Source organism: Buteo buteo, chromosome 24 (assembly GCF_964188355.1).
Source record: "Buteo buteo chromosome 24, bButBut1.hap1.1, whole genome shotgun sequence".
In the NCBI taxonomy this organism is placed as follows: Eukaryota; Metazoa; Chordata; class Aves; order Accipitriformes; family Accipitridae; genus Buteo; species Buteo buteo.
In genome coordinates this window covers 864,912-883,601 of record NC_134194.1, presented here as the reverse complement: position 1 = coordinate 883,601, position 18,690 = coordinate 864,912, and the positions used below count along the sequence as shown (strand labels likewise).

The window sequence follows — 18,690 nt, the reverse complement described above, 5'->3', positions numbered from 1 at the left end:
AATAGCCAGTGGTCCCCAGGCAGCAGACTGTATCAGTTCAGCATGGCCACCTCTGCACTGGGGAGGTGACAGTGACGCAGTGCAAATACATTGCAGAAGAACACAGGCAGAGATGTGGGGCATGGACGTGAGGTCTGGAAGACTACAACCTTATGACTCTGCTTCCCCACAGTATCAGGAGATACTGGCGTCTGCAGCTAGAAGTATACCTTAGTAAATAAAAGTATTCTGTAAATTACTGCTCTGTATTTCCCTATTCAGCAGCATCAAAAAAGTCTTAGCTGAGAGGTTTTTTATAATGGGGGCCTTACAAACCAGTCTACCTGAGGAGAGACAGGCAAAGGACTGCTTCTAACAGCCTCCCATTTACCTCTGCAAGCAGCTCATAACATTTGTAATCTTTTATCCGACATTATACATTGCATTTTTTTTTAAATGAACAATTTTAAAAGTCTGAAGAATTTTCTAAATATGACTTGCCCCAGCCAGATCTGAGTGAACATGCAGGTCGCATGGTGCTCAGTGCTAGCTATATAACATTCATTATTTGGTTTAGGATTACCAGGGTGGAAGTGACCTCAAGAGGTATCTAATCCAACCTCCCGCTCAAAGCAGTCTGTTCAGTATGCTCTGTTCCTACAGATATGCATAGCAGTGAATTTGTTTAATATCATTAGCAGAAAACAGGCACAAGGGAGCAACACACATGAACTGAAATGGGTGGTACCAGCACTGAAATTAATTACCGTAACAACATGATTTCCAAATCACGGAAAACATTGCAAGATTTGCTCAGCCTTGGACACAAGCATAAGCTCTAACGTTCAGATCAGGAGGCACTAAGCTTTGTCTCTACCTGGTGATGGTAAGCAGTCTGACCTGCACTGAGCATCACTGAAGTCCACAGCCATCTTCATCCTCTGACGGAGATTCACATAAAAATCCTTGAAGCGTTGGGCAGGCAACTTGTTCCTGCTGTGAAATACAGGGGCAAGCACAAATCCTGCTGATATTCCAAGGAGCTAAAGCAGGGGTTTCCCTCTGCAGCCAGAGCACACCCCTGGCTCCCACAGCCAAGGGACCGGCTGCTCCTGCAGAGGGCTGGGGGCAGCAGCCCCTGTGCTCCCGCTCCCCTCTGGGCTGGGGTTGCTCAGCGCTAGTCTGCTCCCCCAAAGGTGTCCCTTCACTCACTAACGAGCATGTGCATCAATTGGCAATCAGATGCTGACCATTCACCACCAGCCCTTGGCGAGCACCCCCTACCATGGGGTTTCTTAAGCATCTCTCGTCCTGCATCCAAACTTCTTCTTACAAAGAGAGCTGAAATCTGTTGTCAGTACACCCCACATAGGCTAAGGGATTGGGACACAGCAGAAAAAGCCATTGGTATCATGGTGAAAACTAGTAGACTTATGCATATAGCAAGCAGCTAAAGAAAGCGGATTTCATATGGATTTCTCTCATGGTTGGACTCTCTAGTGTCTGTTAAGATGCAAATATCCTCCTTGTTTGGAGCACATTTAATATCTCCTGTGGGGACTCACGAGCATCTAATCAGATTTGAAATTAGGTGCGAAGTCATGTTGCATCATCTCCCTTCATGAAGGGGCTAACAGGGTTTCCTTCTCTTGTGCTCAGCCTCCTGTTTTCACAAAAGTCCCAGGATATTTAAAATTTTGGATGCTCTTACTCTCTGCTGAACTGGATTCACAAGTTATGAGGGTGCACAGAGACAGAGAACTACACATACACACACTCACATATGCTGCAAGTTCCTAAGACTCCATTTTTCTAGGAAACCAAGCTAAGAAGGTCTCCTTCTGTTGGCCGCTGTCTCGCCTCATGTGCAAGGCAGGGCCCGCCGTGCATTCCTGGAGGCTGAAGTCAGTGGGAGTGGAGGACGCCCAGCACCTCCAGGAGCGGCAGGCAGGCTCCCTGATGAAAGCCAGCTTACTTAGCACCCACCTTAGCCCTAGAGACTCTTACCTGGGCAGGTAAGAGTCCTAAGTAAGCATAAAAATCTTGAAGTCACAAAGAAACAAAAACCAGGAAAAGCGCTTCAAAGAGGGAAATTCCCAAGGGTTGAGTTTTACCTACGAGGCAAACCTTCCTCCGCTCCTCCCGAGAGCAACAGCACAGCCTGAAACTGGAGTTCAGGAGAACACGTGTGCGCCGGGTAGAGAACAGAACAGCAACAACAGCCACGACACGAAGACGGCACTGCTCAGCGAGCACCTCCAGAAACACGCGGTGGTTCCAGCTATAAACAGGAGCCGTGGAAGGGCAACAGACAGTACTTGGATAAACATCAGAGGCAAGTGCATAAGGAACACTGGTCTATACCATGGCTGAGATACAGCTCCCAGATGCTTGCAGACGTGCAAGCTGGTCTGCCAGTGCGAAGTAACTCTGCCACGAGGACTCCGACCCTACTGTGCCTTTCCACTACGCTCTTCTTCCCAGGACTCACGAGCAGCCTGGATCCCGCTCTCCAGACCTCCTTCCAGGGGGAGCACTGCTCTGCAAGCAGGACCTGTTGGAGAACCAGCCCCCAAATCGCTGTACGATCAAACAAAGAAGCAACAAATAGCTGAACCAATTGCTCCCTAACAGTAAAGCAGAGGTACATTTGCAGCAATCTGCTAAATACTTACCCCCTCCACACTCCCCCTCCTGTACCACAACCATCCCCTCCATGCCTGGAGCTTTCTGAGCAGCGGTATTTAGAACCTTGTTGGCTTCACCAGCTGAGCTACGGGCCCTGCTCTGGGCTGCAGCACTTGCTGTCGGCCAGAAGCACCTGGGAACACTAAAAGGTGATGCATTGTTGCAAGTAATGTTGTTATTTGCATCTGTGTTTAATTAGGTAACTGAAGCCTGATACTTTCTGTGGTTAGACCTCTGTGAAGAACAGCTGAGAAGTGCTCAAAGCAATTTTCAAAGGCCTGTTAGGTGGTGCTCAGGTCTATTGCTACTTGGAAACCCTTATTTCTTCTTGTCTTAATGAAAATTGCATCCCTGCAGATTCAGCCCTTATTGGGCAAATCCCAGTGAAGCAGGATTTAGTGCTTGGTGTTCTGTGGTTCTTCACTGCACTGTAGGGAAGAAAGGATGAACATGCCAGAAAACAGAGAGAGAGAAAGCCGCAGCAGGACCATGGAGCAGGGGCTGGCAGCAGCAACCTCTTCAGCCCAGCCTGGCTTTGGTGCCAGGGCAGCCGGGGCACTGTCTGCTGGAGGGGCCACGGTCTCATGGGCAGCTCCAGGTCCAAACTGGGGTTACCTGGGCAGGGGCAGCCCCATGCCCTTCCCTCCCCAGGAGGAAAATCCAGCACCAGGCCATGTAGCGGCCTGACGCCTGGCTCGTCTCCTCCTGTTGAAGCCCCGTCACCCACGCAGACGGCGTTCGGGGTGTCTGCCCTCAGGAGGGCTGGCAGCGTCACCCCGTCACCTGCCAGCAGCACCCACTCGGGACCCAATGCCTGAGCTCAGACCTCAGGGGTGCTAACTCAGAGGTGTCAAAGCCCATCCTGGATCTGGCCCAAAATCTCACAAGCCCGGTGTCAGCTTTGATCACCTCCGCTCCCCTCTTGGGCTGCCACCGCAGCCCTCGGTGCGGAGACCAGGTGGCAGCAGGAGGAGGAGGAGGAGGAGGAGGAGGAGGTGGTCCAGGTGACCTCCCTGGGCGCAGGGAGGACAGCGTCCGTCCGCTCGCTGCTGCTCGGCCCGGGGCCACTGCCAGCTACTTCTAATGACACTTCAACAAACACATAACAATCTGTCTTACGGAAAATCAGTGAATAAATTTCATTTAAAAATACTTCTCTATTTCTGGATAAGGCACCACGCCGCTCCAGCTACTTCAGAATCGGCTGAAGCCTTCACATTACCCAACAGCAAGACTGCACAAGGCTGTTACGGGCAAAATACAGCATTCAACTCTCCATAAGATTAATAAACAGCTCTCTAAACCACTCTTCTTACATAAGTGTAGACGGCTTCTCAGTGTTTGGCTTTTATCCGCCAGGTGATGCATACCTCACGAAAGGCAAAAAGGTGAAAGAAAGACTTAATATCCAGCTGCCGGTGGCTTTGTCCCTGCTGTGTGCCCCTCCGGAGGCTGAGGAGCAGGGTGTTGGGAGCAGGGAGGTGGTGGCCGCTGGCTGCCTGCCCAACTGGGATGTAACGGAGGGGACCAGGCGTTGCTTTGTGAGATGGAAAATTTTAGGGAGGCTTTTGCTCTGCTGGCTGCAGGTCCCCGTGCTGTGCACATCCCTGAAGAGTCACGCTGGCCTAATTATGTCTTCAAGCAAATGCAATGTATTTACTAAATGTGCAGGCTTCTCTAAATTAGCATTAGCCCATGTGTACAAAACCCACCGCTGCAGCTGTGCGCAGCCACTCGCCGCGGCCGACGGCGCGCTGTCCGCAGGGGAGCTGAGCGGCAGAGCGAGCGACCCCGAGCCGGGGGGGGTCACCGCTCCCCATCCTGGCCGTCGGGGTCCGGAGGCACAGGCAGGTCCTGCCATTCGCCCCCCTTCAGCGGCAACACCAGGCGTTGTGTTTGTGGGTGGGTAGGAGGACAAGCTGTTATCTTCAGATCTATAATTTGTAGCAGCTTGTAAGTGGCACCCCCTCTCCATGCCCTCCAGGAGCTATAAACAGCCTGAAAGGTCCCTCTTCCCCAGAGGAGGAGGTGTGCGGCATCCACTCGTGAGATGCAGAGTAGCAGAGGCTTTTTATAACCCCCCGGGAAGCGCTGCCGTGCCCATGCCCTCTCCCAGCACATGCACTCCCCGTCTGCAGCAGTGCCGTCGCGTTCATTTAACCGCAGCCCGGTGCCCTGCGGCGCTCGCCGGGGGGCACGGGGTCCCCGACACCCACAGGGTCGGCCGCCCCGGCACTGGTTGTGTGGTGGGATGAAGGACAGGGCAAGGAGGACGGCTCCAGAGCACACCAGGTGAGGGGTAACGGAGAGAAGCTCCTCTCACTTGCTCATGCTATTCCCCGTTGTTATTTCAAGCAGAGAGCCCAGAGGGACCCAGAAACGAGAGCCGTCCCACCACCGCTGCCAAAGGGCACTTCTCAGGACCCCATCGCCAGACCCACCTGGGACGTCAGTCCTGCCGGAGAGCCATCTCGCACAGCCTGCGTGTGGGCAGCCAGCCTGGAGGACACGGCGTCCTGGAGGGTGCGATACTCCCTAGGAAGAGCGGAGGCACAGGTGCTGTAACATCTCCGTAGTTCCAGCCAGAAGACTGAAGGTCGCAGAGCTCCGTGAGAGTCGTCGTTCTGGTGGGCCAAAGAAAACCTGTTTGGTTTGACAGCAGATGCTTAAAAATGACTTTGGCTGCATGGACCAACTGTTTGTTTGCTTTGCAACAGCAGGGTTTTCACAAGCAGTTTTCCCATGTTTCATTGCCCCTCAATATAGAAACTGTACGGTATGTGTGAAACGAGTGGAGTTTTCCATTTCTTGTAACAATGCCTTAATCTTCTGGTAACTCTGCCCAGGCAGCCATAGGAAGAGCGAGGAAATTAGTTTTCATATTGTAAGGATACATCCCAGTATGTCAGGCCATGACTGAGGCAGAGCTGATGGCAGAGGTTATTTGATGTAGGCTCCCTTCCCCACTCTGCCGCTGATTGCTTTTATGACCTTGAAGAGTCACCCCACCTCTGTTTTTCCCCCTCTTTAAATGGGAGTAATTATATCCAACTTCATGGAGCTCTTTGTGATCTAAAGGTATTAAATGCAAACCTTGTTTATATGTTGGTGTCTCATAACCACCAGAACTGGCAATAGCCAACAATGTTAAAATATGTGAAATTCAAAGCTGGTAAAAGGCAATACTTTTTTCACCAGTGTCTTTGTGTGTTGGAAACTCACAGCCCCGAGCTGGTGGTCAAAGCAGGAGGAGGAGCTCCGCACACTCAGGTAAACACAGAAATCTGTCCAATTTTCTCTCAGGTAAACCAAGCACAGAAAGGTTTGGAGCGAGGCGGTGGGAGAGATGAGGCTCTCACAAGGCACTTGCCATGACAGCCTGGAGAAAACAAACCTCATGCTTCTCACCACAGCACACCTCGCCAAGCCTCAGGAGTCAGCAGCAAGAAACTTGGCCATAAAACCTCCGTGCTCTCAGGAGCGACAGGGTTCGTTTCCGATCATGCGTTGTGTGCTGATAACAGCAAGCCTTCTCCTCGGAGGAGTGCGTGGATGAGTTCCCGCAAGGCTGGGCACGCTCAGCCTGTCCCCAGCGTTGACATTGTCCGGGTGGACAGAAGCGCTCCCTGAACAGCTTGGCTCCTACAGGACAATGGGGACAAAGTGTATTTGCCGTTTGGTTTGGGATCCATTTGAGCTCTTTCCTGAGTCAACTCTGAAGATGGGGGAAGCCAAAGGATGCGGCTCCCTGGGGAGACACGTGTGTGCAGCCACTCTGTGCCAAAGCGAGGATGGGCACATCAGAGTAGAGTGACTATTTCTGCTCTAAATGTTGTTTCCTTGTTTCCAGCTTCATGATAAACCACTCTGATTGAAAGACTCTAGCCATACATATTTCAGCAGTTTCACCCTTCGGTACAAGGCATCCCTCCACTGGTAAGCCGAAGAAGGTTCCTGCAGACAACTGGGACCAGGGCGGCAGCCAGCGACACGTGGCCGTGGCTGTGGCCGTGCCCGGGCAGGGGAGTTCTGCAGTGACAGTGCTGCCTGCTGCCCGAGGAGCAGCGTCCTCCAGACCCGGCACCCCACTGCATCCAGCCTGGAGTTAATTACAACATCGGCATCAAACAGAGACTTTTTAAATGAAAGGGAAGGACTAGCAGCTTTCTAGCTCTGCCTTTATTTTTTAACCCCAATTACGAGACGCACTGCAAGGGAGAGGCAGTGACAGATAATAAAGTTCAATGGGATGGTCTGAGTGTTAAGTGGAGAACCAGGAAAGCCTCACATCCCAATCTGAAATTGGACATTGATATGCTGTGTGGCCTCATCTCCTGGTTTTCTCCATGTAAAGTGGGGGTGATGCTTAGCCCAAGGGGCGTTCCACAGATGAATTAGCATTTGGAAAGTGCTTTGAAGATTTAAGGTGTTATATAAATGCTAAGTGTTAGCATCATCGGCTTTTATATTGCAGCAGAACCCAGAGACTGCAATCAAGATCAGAGCTTTGCTGTACCAGGCAATTTAGAAACTCCTGGCTGGAAAAAGCCCCTGTCCCTGCCTCGGCGATCCGCAGCCTGCATGCCCCAGGCAGGCACAGGGTGGGCTGGAATCGCTGTCAGCTTCCAGGCGAGAGGTTGCCCAGAGCTTTAGCACCTGGTGGCATTCTCAGGAGATGAACAGCACAGCATGCTTCCCACGGCCACACGCTTCACTGGAGAGGGGTAAGACCAAGCCCAGAGAGTAACCACTACCTTGGACCAGCCACCTTGCAGGCACAGTGCTCTCCGGACCCCCCGGATCCCCCCGGACCCCTCGAGTGCGCTCAGCACCGCTGGATCCCCCAGCCTGGGCCCTCCTCAGGTGCCCCACGACGCGGCCGGGCTTTCGGGCTGCAGCCACCGATTTCCCTTGGGAATTCTCCGGGAACTGTGCACTGCAAAATGCAGGTGCTTCTCCCCAGTAGAGTTGCAGTCCCACCCATTGTTTTGATAGCACAACTAAAGCAGACTGGCCCTTAAAGTTTAGGAAAAACTGAAGAAGTACTCACAAAACAGATTTGATCAAAGATTAGCATTAACTGGTGTGCACAAAACCAGCTGGTCAGCTTCATTTCCACCACTTGCCCACTGCAAGATATTTCATAATTCTGTTCCCTTTCTAATCAGGTGAAAATACAACATAAGTGTTAATCACAGAGCACAAATTGGGAAGAATATGTAAAAAAGATAAACAACCTTCAAAACCTTTGTTTGCAATATAGTTTATGTCATGCATTGCATTTAAAAACGTCAGTAGATGAGATGATGTTTGCAACATCATTCATTAAAAAGTGTGCACTCAGTCAGCCAAGCACAAATCAACATACGACAGACTACAAAGAAATACCAAAGTAAAAGGAAACTTGAGATGAAACAGAGTGAGGTCATTGGTTTCTTGCATTATCCTGAAGATGTTTGTCAACATTTTAATTCAGCCAAATGGCTACCATTTTGAAAAAAAAAAAAAAAAAAAAAAAAAAAACAACTTTGTTTTGATAAAATCATGATCTGCAGGGGAGAACTTCTGAAAAAACATGTTCACCATTTCCACTCCGTACTTCTGAACAAGACCTCCTGAGAAAAGGGAAGGGATGTATGTGCAGTCTGAGGCATTATCTGTGAGAGAACCAAGTAGAAATAGTTCCTTCAGATTTACAGTCTTCTCTAATATTTGTACTATTTGTAGGTTGTAAACACACGACTGAGATATGGTGGGGGTTGTAAGGAAAAATACCTCAGGTCTTTGCTACATCTACTGCTCTGGTTAGGCAACACATCAGTATGTGCGAGCAAGGCAGACCTCGAGATAGGAATTCAGCTGATAAAGTGAATGCAAATTACAGACACCATGAAATGCGCCCTGGACTTCCAGCGCCACATCCAGTGCCTCGCTGGGGAGAAGGTGCCCGTGTCAAACCCCGTGCTGCTGTTGTTGGGCTTGGGTCGCGCTGCAGCACGTGGGCACGCTTCCTGCAGCGGAGCGGTGGCAGGAGCTGGACGTGCTCAGCACCCAGTTGGGGCCATCTCACCCCAGCACAGAACCCACTGCCCCACCAGCCCAGGAGCGGGAACAGCCGGGAGCTGCTAGAGCCCATGGTGATGGCGCTGAAAGTTGCACCGGGTCTCAGCCCTGGCCCTGGTAATGGACACACTCTTCTCGGGTTTTCCCTCTTGTCCCATGGAGCGGTTGCTGTTGAGGTGAGCATCTGTAGGAACAGCTGGAGCAGCTGGAGTGGTCGCTCCCCGTTTTGAGCGCCGGGTGCAGAAAGCCGAGGCCAGCCCAGGTCTGGCACACGCTGCCCGCCCCAGCAGCCGCCGCGCCAGCTCCCCGCGCGAAGGTTCCCCTTCGGCCCCTCCGGCACGCGGCGGGCGCAGGGCGTCCCGTCTGCTCTGCGGGACCGCACGGCGGCCGCAAGCCCGGACTTGAATCCCGACGTGGTGTGCGCTTCAGTCTCAACCGGCGTGCAGCGCCGGGGGAGCTGAACAGGTTGAGTGACTTCAGGCTGTGGGAGGAATAATCGTCTTGGGTTGCTTCAGAGAGCTGAGGCAGCCAAACCGGGCGAGGATGGCACTGCGGAGTGCCTCGCGTCTCTGCCAGGTACCTCCGGAGTGTTTGTGTTTGAAGGACTTCTTTTTATAGAACTGCTGTCAAAATGGGTAGAGAGCGAGCTTAATTGGGACCGATCTGAAAAACGAGGCGGCGTGTAGGTGTGCGAGGGATGTGTGCAGCGAGTGGCTGCTTTCAGCCGGAGCCGAGCGTAAACAGGTCCAGTCTCATGTTTATCGGGGACTCTTATCTCCTGAGCTGGTAAATTTTTTACTGTCATGTCAGTTATGATCCGCAGACCGGCGAGCATTAAAGACAACCTTGCGTACAGCGTGAGTAAGGCTGAGCGTGCCTGTCCTGCTGCAGCCAGCGCTGCCCCGGCTGGCGGCAGGCAGGGAGCCAGCTCGCCCCGTTCAAGCTACGGGCTCTGTCTGCCCAGCGAGCAGGACCTGGGGCTCCTGCCTCTGGCGTCAGCCCCAACGCCGTCCCCTCACGCGTACTGAGTCACAAGTGACTCACTTCAAACTTGGACGTGAGCGCAAAGTATACATTTGCAAATTGGCTGGTGAGGCACTGCTTTGCAATGTAGGTGGGATGTATTACATACTCCAGCAGTCAAGTTCTGCTCTTTTTCCCTCCTCCCTCTCCCTCCGTGCAGGATAGCTGTCTGAGCCCAGGATTTTGGTGCGGTTCTCGCGGGTGCAGGAAGGCATCTCAGCCTGCTCCGGTGGACGTGGCATGTGGATGGCTCCGGCCCCGCTCGTGACAGAGCTCTGCACTGAAGATGGATGATTTAGCTCTCCTTGACCTGTTGGAGTGTCCTGTGTGCTTTGAAAAGCTCGATGCCACAGCGAAGGTGCTACCTTGCCAGCACACTTTCTGCAAGCCCTGTCTGCAGAGGATCCTGAAATCCCAGAAGGAGCTCAGGTGCCCTGAGTGCAGGACCCTCGTCCTCTGCAGCATTGAGCAGCTGCCCTCCAACCTGCTCCTCATTCGCCTCCTGGATGGAGTCAGGTGTGGACAAAACGTTACCAGGTTTGGCTCGATCCAGAGGTCAGGGGTCCTGTCATCCCCTGCCTCCATCAGGAGAGTCCCCAGGGGGCTGCAACTTCATCAGCACCGGCTGGCGACAAATCCCCGGATCCACATGGAAGGGGTAAGGAGGGTCCTCATTCTTTACTCTGTCCGTCAGCATAGAAAGCTTCCTGCTTGTGTGCAAAGAGCTATGAAACTTTCCTGTTAGAAGTATTGCAGAAATGTTTGAAGTAAGAGAGATCGTTTTGCTTGCAAATCTGGCTGCTAATTCCGTGTGATATTTGACTGTTTCGAGTTCATCACAACAGTAGTTGCACTGACTCTCAGGCTGAGACAAAACCAGCTTGCCCTTCTCCTTACAAAAACTTCACAGGAGCTGTTTTCCTCAGGAGTTTTCAGGTGCTTCCTGACTTTTGGGGGGCATTTCAGGTGCTTTGACTTTCGGGCAATATACTGATTTTTGACTGATAGCAATTAAATCAGTAATTGCAAAGCTGTAACTGTTAGAGGTGGAGAAGGGTATTTCCCGTCACTGCACCTCAGTTTCCCCAGCCACTGAAAAGGAAAGAGAGCACCTAATGATGCTTATGTCCCTGGCAAGATACTTTGAGGTAATGAAAAACATTAAACTCGACTGACTTACTAACTTTATCTAGGGATGATTTACTAGGCTAATTTTAAAATTCTAAGTTGTTTCTGTCATTCTCTTTAACAGTACAAAAGCTTTTCTTAAATAATGAGGACATGATATTAGACCTGTTAAAGCAGCTGGGCTCAGATTGAATTTGGGGTAGAGACTGACTTGTGGCTTCACCTTTCCTGTGTTACATTCCTGGATTTCCACTTCTCCCACCTGCACTATTTTTCTGTACAATGTCTCTACAAACCTCTTCATAACATTCAACAGCTTGACTCAAACAGCTGTTAAATCTCAGGGCATTTTTGAGAATCACAGAGCCATAAGCTTCCAGGCAGACATCAGACAGGGTTTCTCGCCTGCGTGCTATAGAGGTACATATGTGCATATTGCTGTGGAGCTGTAGAGGACCCCCTATGTCCTGTGGGTACAAGCTGGTGTCCGTATCCCAGGGGATTTCTGTGGCGTCGGTAAGTCATCTTGGATGGATCACACATCAAAACCAGACATCTCTCAGGAGCTCCTCTCTCAGAGTTTTCCCACTGGAAAGTGTGGCAGCGTGGCCCCGAGACATATGAACTGGGTCCCTCTCCCGGGAGCCCTGCCTGGCCCGCAGCTTATCAGGCAGGCAGACGTGCCTGCCCGTGCACGGAGGCAGTGCCTGGGCCAGGTGGGCAATGCAAGAAAGCCAGCCTGGAAGAGGCCATCTCCTTCTCCCACATGCATGTGTGCGGCCAGAAATTATGCTTTAGCTTAGATGGAACGTAGCTCAGTCCCCAAAAGTGCTGAGCGATGCTGTTCTGGCGGTGCTGGGAGAGTAGGGGCGGGTGGGCAACGCGGTCTCCCGTCTGCAGCACTCGTTAGGCGAGCGGTGGCCGGGTGGGAGAGCAGAGCGGGGTGGGGGCGAGCACAGTCCTCAGGCTGCCGACGGCTCCACCGCAGCGACCCGTGGGGCTCAGCAGCCTCCGCCGCGGGTCACCCTGCTCCGTCCGCGGGGCTGCCAGCTCCTGCGAGCAGCGGAGCCACGGCCAGCGAGGCCCCTCGCTCGGAACCAGCTCTCCAGGGAAGCTGCGGGGACTCGCTGGTGCCATTCGTGCGAGGTACGAACCATCAGGCAGCGATGGTTTTCAGCCACTGTCACTATGGGCGGCATTTCAGCTGAAAATGAGAAGGTTCGTAGTTTCTCCAACTGGATTCCCGTAGCCCCAGATAAAAAAGCACAAATACGCTCGTCTGTTTTTCTTCTCTCTCACCCGTTTCACATTTCTTTTACTAGTTCTCAGGACAGGCAGAAACTTGTTGTTGATATTATATAGTAGCAACATCCATCAGTTTGCAGCTCCCCTAAGTGCTTTAAGACCAGACTCCTGGGAATTGGCAGAGCTAGTCAGCACTGGATGAGAGGGCTGTGGCTGTGGACCAGCTCCCCGCAGTGCTGGGACGCAGCACTGAGATAGCCCTCTGACTTCCTATGCCTCTTGATGAAGGGATGTAAAAACACGTTACACTGAAATGCTCTTAGACTTAATTAGTTAATTAATTATAAAACACTTTGGAATCCTCGGCTGCAAGGTGAAGAATGAAGCATATTAGTCACGTTTTGGGTTTCGTGGTTTTAAATACATACAGATGGGACCACACATTACTTTAGCTGCTCCAGTGGGACATTAACACATGCAGACTCTCCCCTGAACTGGCACCTGGTAATAGCAGCGCTTCACCTGGCAGGAGCAAGGACTCATCTGGAAGTGCCTGTGCGGTGCAGAGAGACAAGGCAGTAATAAGGATGACTTGTCATCTCCCTACACCATGGAGTGCTTGAGTTTCAGGGTATTCATCCGAAGTAATCTGGGTGAGCAGAGGCCTCCAAACGATTTGAACCACAGAGCAGATGCTTTTTGTCAAGCATCACAGTGAGAACAGCTATTGTGCAATCCTGCTCCACCACTGTTAATCCCACCACAGTTGCTTTCCTGGGTACTCATTAATGCAGTTTTCATTTGCAACTGCAGTGGAAGGTCGTGTGCTTCCAAAGACTGCCCCAATCTGCATAGTCTGCTAATTACCGCTAATACTATACACCACTTCATGCTACAAAGCAAATGAAATTAACGTGCACATTGCTGCACTGCAGCCACATACGCCGTCAAAAGCAGGATACAGGACATGTTTTGTTTTTATCAAAGAAGCTGTTCTATAAATAAACTTCCTTTACTCCATGGTGCTGAGAAAAATCACAAATTTGACCAAAGTTTCTCTTCTCAGCAGAGATGGTTTCTTTGCCAGCTTTTTGCTGTTCATCCTCATGAGCATCCATGAAGACAAAAAAGTAAAATAAATCCCCTCATCACCAAGCAAGCCAAGAACTTGTATCATTCCAAGAGGGAAGTGCGAGCAGGCCCCAGCAGAGCTGCTGAATTAGCAGTAATACAATACTCAGTTTGCAGTCAGGAATTTCAGAGAGCCAGTCCTTAAAAAACAGGGAATATTCTAGTTACAGCCCATCCCAAACTCTTTCTTGCTAGCATTTAAATCACTTTGAATCCACTTCCTACATGCTAACACGGGGTAGGCACATTCTGGGTTTGAGCACACGGGCACATACGTGCGTATCCGTACCCAGGCTGTGCCTCTGCAGGGACCAGACGGGCCCTGAGCAGCCGCCGTGGGAGCAGCCACTCGGGCAGTGCTGCGCAGAGGCCACTGGCACTGCCCGGTAGCTGCTCCCGGGACGTCTGGCCAGGTTTTAAGATCTTTAACATCTATGCAGAGAGGACAAGACTTTGGATTTTCAGGATCTCCACATAATAAACTGTCTGGAATGTAAGAATAAAAGGATTTGCTAGGAGGTGAATGCGTAAATAATCTATGCTGAAGCCTTTGAACTCTTAGGAACCGCCCCTGGCATGTGCCAGATGTGGTTACGTCTTGTGCTGAAGCATCCTTCGTATCTGGCTTCAGCCCCAATGTAAGCTAAACACAGCTTTGCCGCTGGTGAGAGAACAGAAAGATCGTGTGTGCTGAGGTATACACAAAACTCCCATACTTCTCTGATGAGTAGCAGACCTAAACTATACCCTACACAGGGCAAAAATCCATCCAGGCCACTAAACAGCTACTTGGATGATGAACTTTGTCATGCAACAAATACAGGGCAGTGAGCCAGAGGAGGAAAATTCTGAGTATGACAGCTTGCCTTTGGAAAACACAGACCACACAAATTTAACTGTGACTTTGGCTATTTTCTCTTCGCATGAACTGAGTGCTGTAACAGCCCCCTCCAGCATTTCATGGGAGATAGACAGATAACACCTCTATTGGGATAAAAATACACTGCACTCCAACGTTGCCACCTTCACACGGACATCTATATATAGTACCTGTGTCTTGGTATTTTCTTCTCCTCCAGAAACATCTCCAACTCCTTTCTGAATTTGACAGACAGGACTTGGATTGCTGTATCTTTTTGAAACCTTATTCAAAGCAACCTTTATGTCTGCACCCAGCGGAGGCAAACACGTTTCCTGGCCCACTCACTGTGCAAACCACCCTCCCCACCCCTCCCAAAAAACCCCCCACAGTTCCTGTGCAGTCACAGTAATGACCTCATCACGCGTGTCATATCACCTTGGGCTGGACAAATGCTAAACAAACGTTATAAACCCGGGGAGTCTGCACAGGCACATTGGCTCTGCCTTAGGAGGTGGCAGTGGCTCCTTTTCCGCCGGAGAGGGGGAGCATCTTCTCACCCAGCAGCCGCTGTGGGTGGTGGCTGTTTGTGCCGCAGGGTCCCTCAGCTGGAAATGGAGCCACTTTATTTGGCTAAAAATTCTGTGTGGCCTTACGGCCTTCTGGGAGAAAGGCCTCGCCCCAATTCTCCTCCACAGCCACATCCCATCAGGGTTTGTCTCATTCTAGAAAAACACTGGGTGTGACCCAAGGAACTGTTTCCGCAGAGCTGGCTTGCACTTTGTACAGGATACCATCGCATGCCTTTTTTCTCCTTTGCATATAGTTTTAGCACTTTTATCTACTGCAAAGAGTGAAGTCACCTCAATATAGATTGCCTGACAATACACACCCTGAAAGCTGTGTGTGTAACAACAACAGATTCAAGCGCACAGAAGTAGGAATCTTTCAGTAGCTGTAAGCTCACCAGGAGACTGAGCCATTCATTCGTTTCTGTTGGAGAGGGGCATAAGGCAGAACCACAGCCTCAGAGGCAGGGGCTGAGGGTTATGTCAGGTTCCCTACGGAAAGCTTAAAATGAAAATACCATTTTGATGGGGTGAAGGATGAAACACCCGGTTGGACTGTAAATGTGAGGTGGCACTGGTGTACTCAGGTCAGGACAGGATGGAGTGACGGGTGGCTTTGCAGAGGGCTGGGGCGGGTGCATGATTGACTTACGTTCAAGTCTGGTTTTGTTGCTGGCAAACTTTCCTCTGCACTTTCGACGGGTGAGCAAGGCTCCTTGCTAGGGAACCCTGCAAACGGCTCAAAGGGCATGGCAGTTCCTGGCTGACCTGTTACAGGAGCCTGGAAAACACACAGCGACACTTATCTTTCTTTTGCCGCAGAGGGGCCCGCAGCTGTCTCCCTGCAGGCTGCGCCGATGCTGGCTCCTGTCCCCTGCGGCTCCCCCAGCCGTGCACCACTGCGCGACGTGCCCCTGCGAACCACGCTGCCGAGCACCGGCAGCTCTGCTGCAGCTCGAGATGGGGCATGGGGCCGCTCCTGGGCGGCACTGCAGGGCGGGGGAAAGCCAAAAGACCTCCACGGCCAACATCAGGAGCCAGTTTCCCTGGTTTTACAAAATTAGGTACCGAGCTACAAACACATAAAAGTGTTTTAATTTGTTACCAAGGCAATGAGTCAGGCTCAGATGGCAAGTCAGGAATAGAACAGCAGCGTTTCTCAGCGTGTGTGCTCACCTAAGTATCGTGGTCAGCGAGGAGGCTGAAAGTCTGAGAGTCCTCTTCTTCTCGCAGAGTTTCCCCACTGGTGGCTGGCCACCGTCCCCAGGTCCACTGAGGTGGTCATTGGCCTGAGTTTGTAATTTTCCCCTCCAGAGGGAAGGCAGAGGAGGAGGCACGTTTGCGTGCAGCTCTGCCGACGCGCCAGGGCTGGAGCTAAAAAACATCCTGAGAGAGGTACGGCCAGACCTTGGCGGGGAGAAGACCCATTCTCTGCTGCCGTCTAAACCTTGTCATGCTCTCCTTTACTTGACCGTAGGAAAACTGCAATGCTTGCACTTAAATGCTGGACTTAGTTCTATTGTTATTAATTTTCAGGTGTTCAAATTTCATTTAGCATCAAGACGCCACTGTGCAAGGCACTGGGCACATGACTAAAGAACCATGACCTTTTTTTTTTTTTTTTTTTAAGCAAGCCTTTTTCCTAGGAGCTTGTAAGTAGATATTTGAGCTTGCCCTGATTTGGGGAACCTCCATTTTGTTTTGATGCCGGGAGCGGGGACACAGTTTAGGATGCTGTTTTGAAAAGACAGACAGGTGTCCTTTGGCAATCCGACCCCTTTAAGAGGGTTTCCTTTGGGCCTCGAACAACTAACTAATGGGCCCAGAATTTCTCACTGGTTTTGCAGGGAGGAAAAAGCAAGCCTTGCCTGTCGGGAAACCATGTTGGCCTGTGTCTTGCCTAACTGGGCTACAGAGTTGGTCGGTCTCCCCTCGGAAATGGAAATACAGAAAGGGGAGAGCGGCTCCTTTCTCCAGCCCCGGGTCTGGGCAAGATGAGGACGCCCAAGGCCAGGCGGACAGCGTCCTCCCCGGTCTTGGCCTACAGCTGAGGCGAAGCCCAGCCGGTGGCCATCACTTCACGACAGTCATTAATTTACCATCGAAACGGCAGCTAAGCGGAGGCGGCAAGCTAATGGAGAGATGTACCGTCGCTAATTAAGCGCTTCCCTGAAATAACATGAAAACTAAACCCTGGGCTGTTGGGCAATGGGAAGGCGCAGGGCCGTCCCTCGCCCCCCTCCCCGCCGCCAGCGCTCCCGGCCCCCCATGCCGGCGGGCAGCGGCGGCACCGCTGCCCAGGCCTGGCAGCGCCGGGTGACGAGCGGCGTCGGCGCGCTCGCTTTCCCAGCGAAGGGAGGGCACGAGATCAGCAGGGAGAGGGCTCGGGAGCAGCAGGAGGAGGGAGCGGGACGCAGGTTTCCTCCCTGCACGGTAAACAGCCGCTTCTGAGAACCGCGGTGCTGAGGCAGAGCATCATGACCGGGCACGCCGAGGGCTGACACAGTTTGTTTTCCGTGCGGCTTAAAACCATGACACACAACTTAACCACTGCCCGAGATTGCTGACTGCAGCAGAGACAAAAACATCTGATAGCAGCAACCGTGAGGGGAAGAGGCGTGAAAAGGTTTCGTGCAGACACCGCAGCTCCGACACGCTGGTCCCCGGCGTCACCCTGCTGTCCCCTGCGCCAGCCGCTGCCAGCCGCCCCTCTTTCCTCTCACAGAACAGCTTTTCAGACCCGTCCCTGCTCTGTCTGTGCCCCCACAACTCCGCCTGCACCGAGGAGAGGGCGTCTACAAAGCAAAGCCACGCTGGGGTCCAGCTCCTGCTTTGCATGCACCTTGGCACTCCTCCTGCCCACCTCAATCTCTCTTGTGGTTTCACACAGGAGAAGTAAAGCCTGACCCAGCACCGTCCTCCCCCGGAGCCATGGGGATGTTACCGGCACGCAGCCGGGCGCTCCCCTTGGGGCTGGGCACCTGCAGCCATGCCTCAGCCATCGCTGGTGCAGCATCCGCTCAGCCTCTCCCGGACAGAAGCTGCTCTGTATTTTCTTTAATCGTTTCCCCCATTTCTCCATTTCACCTCTGCAGTACAAAGCCAGAATTTCAATAGGCAAAGTTCAAAGTGACATAAGGCTCAATGCAGTGGCATAGCAAAGGGGTGTTAGTTAGCAGATGGTGTAAGTGCTCCGGTTCACCGCTGCCATCGCCCTGCCAGCAGCCGCAGATGCGCAAACACAGCAGCACAGAAACCAGCCCCAGCAGTCTCAGCGACAGGCTCTAATACCTGCTTCTGCAGAGTCCTTTGGTTGCTTTTCATCTCTTCAGTCTGTAGATCACACCTACTTACACCTGCAACTTAAGGCGATGTTCTCCATACCCAGCTAAATCCGTACAATTTACATCTCCACCTTCCCCCTGCGGAGGCCTGCTGGCTCATGGTGCAGGGCGGCCGGCAGCTCTAGCCATGACCAGCTCTGGACTTGTGTCCCAGTGAGCCCAAGAGGGAACTGGGCAGATCTGGTGAGCTCCAGTACCGATGGGAGCAGGAGGAGACTGACTTTGTTCTCCCTGGTGCACACAGTCTGCTTGTGCTTAGAAGATGGGAGCAATCCTCCTCAGGGGAGAAATAATGCAGAAACCACCCAACTGTCTGAATCCTCAGAATATAATTATATGAAGAGATTGAATTGACAAGTTCACTTTTGATGGTTTTGTTCTCTGTGAAAAGGCTGAAGTTATCTCCTCTGCCGAAAAGCAGAAAAACAGAATTGTAATGGCAATTAATTTACATTCAAATAGCTCTTTTCATCCAACTGGATCCTAAAGAGCGCTGGAACTGCGCTAGCTGAGCACACAAAGGAGATGATGTGGGGCTCATTCATCCCATCGAAATGCGGGCAGTCAGTGGCAGGATGCTGAAGGCGGCTTGCAGAAAGTTAGTAATCAAAATGGATGGCAGTTGTTATTGATTATCTCTCTTTATGAAAAGCCAGCACAT

At 51.8% G+C, this 18,690-nt stretch overlaps 1 protein-coding gene across 1 annotated transcript in view; it reads left to right on the top strand.

The window, feature by feature from the left end:
- Nucleotides 1-9,815: 9,815 nt before the first annotated feature.
- SH3RF2 (SH3 domain containing ring finger 2) overlaps nt 9,816-18,690 on the top strand; it is a 43,860-nt gene continuing 34,985 nt past the window's right edge. Inside the window, exon 1 of the mRNA XM_075056261.1 lies at nt 9,816-10,411. Coding sequence (XP_074912362.1) covers nt 10,040-10,411 — 372 coding nt within the window. The 5' untranslated portion in view covers nt 9,816-10,039. The remainder of the gene's footprint in view (nt 10,412-18,690) is intronic.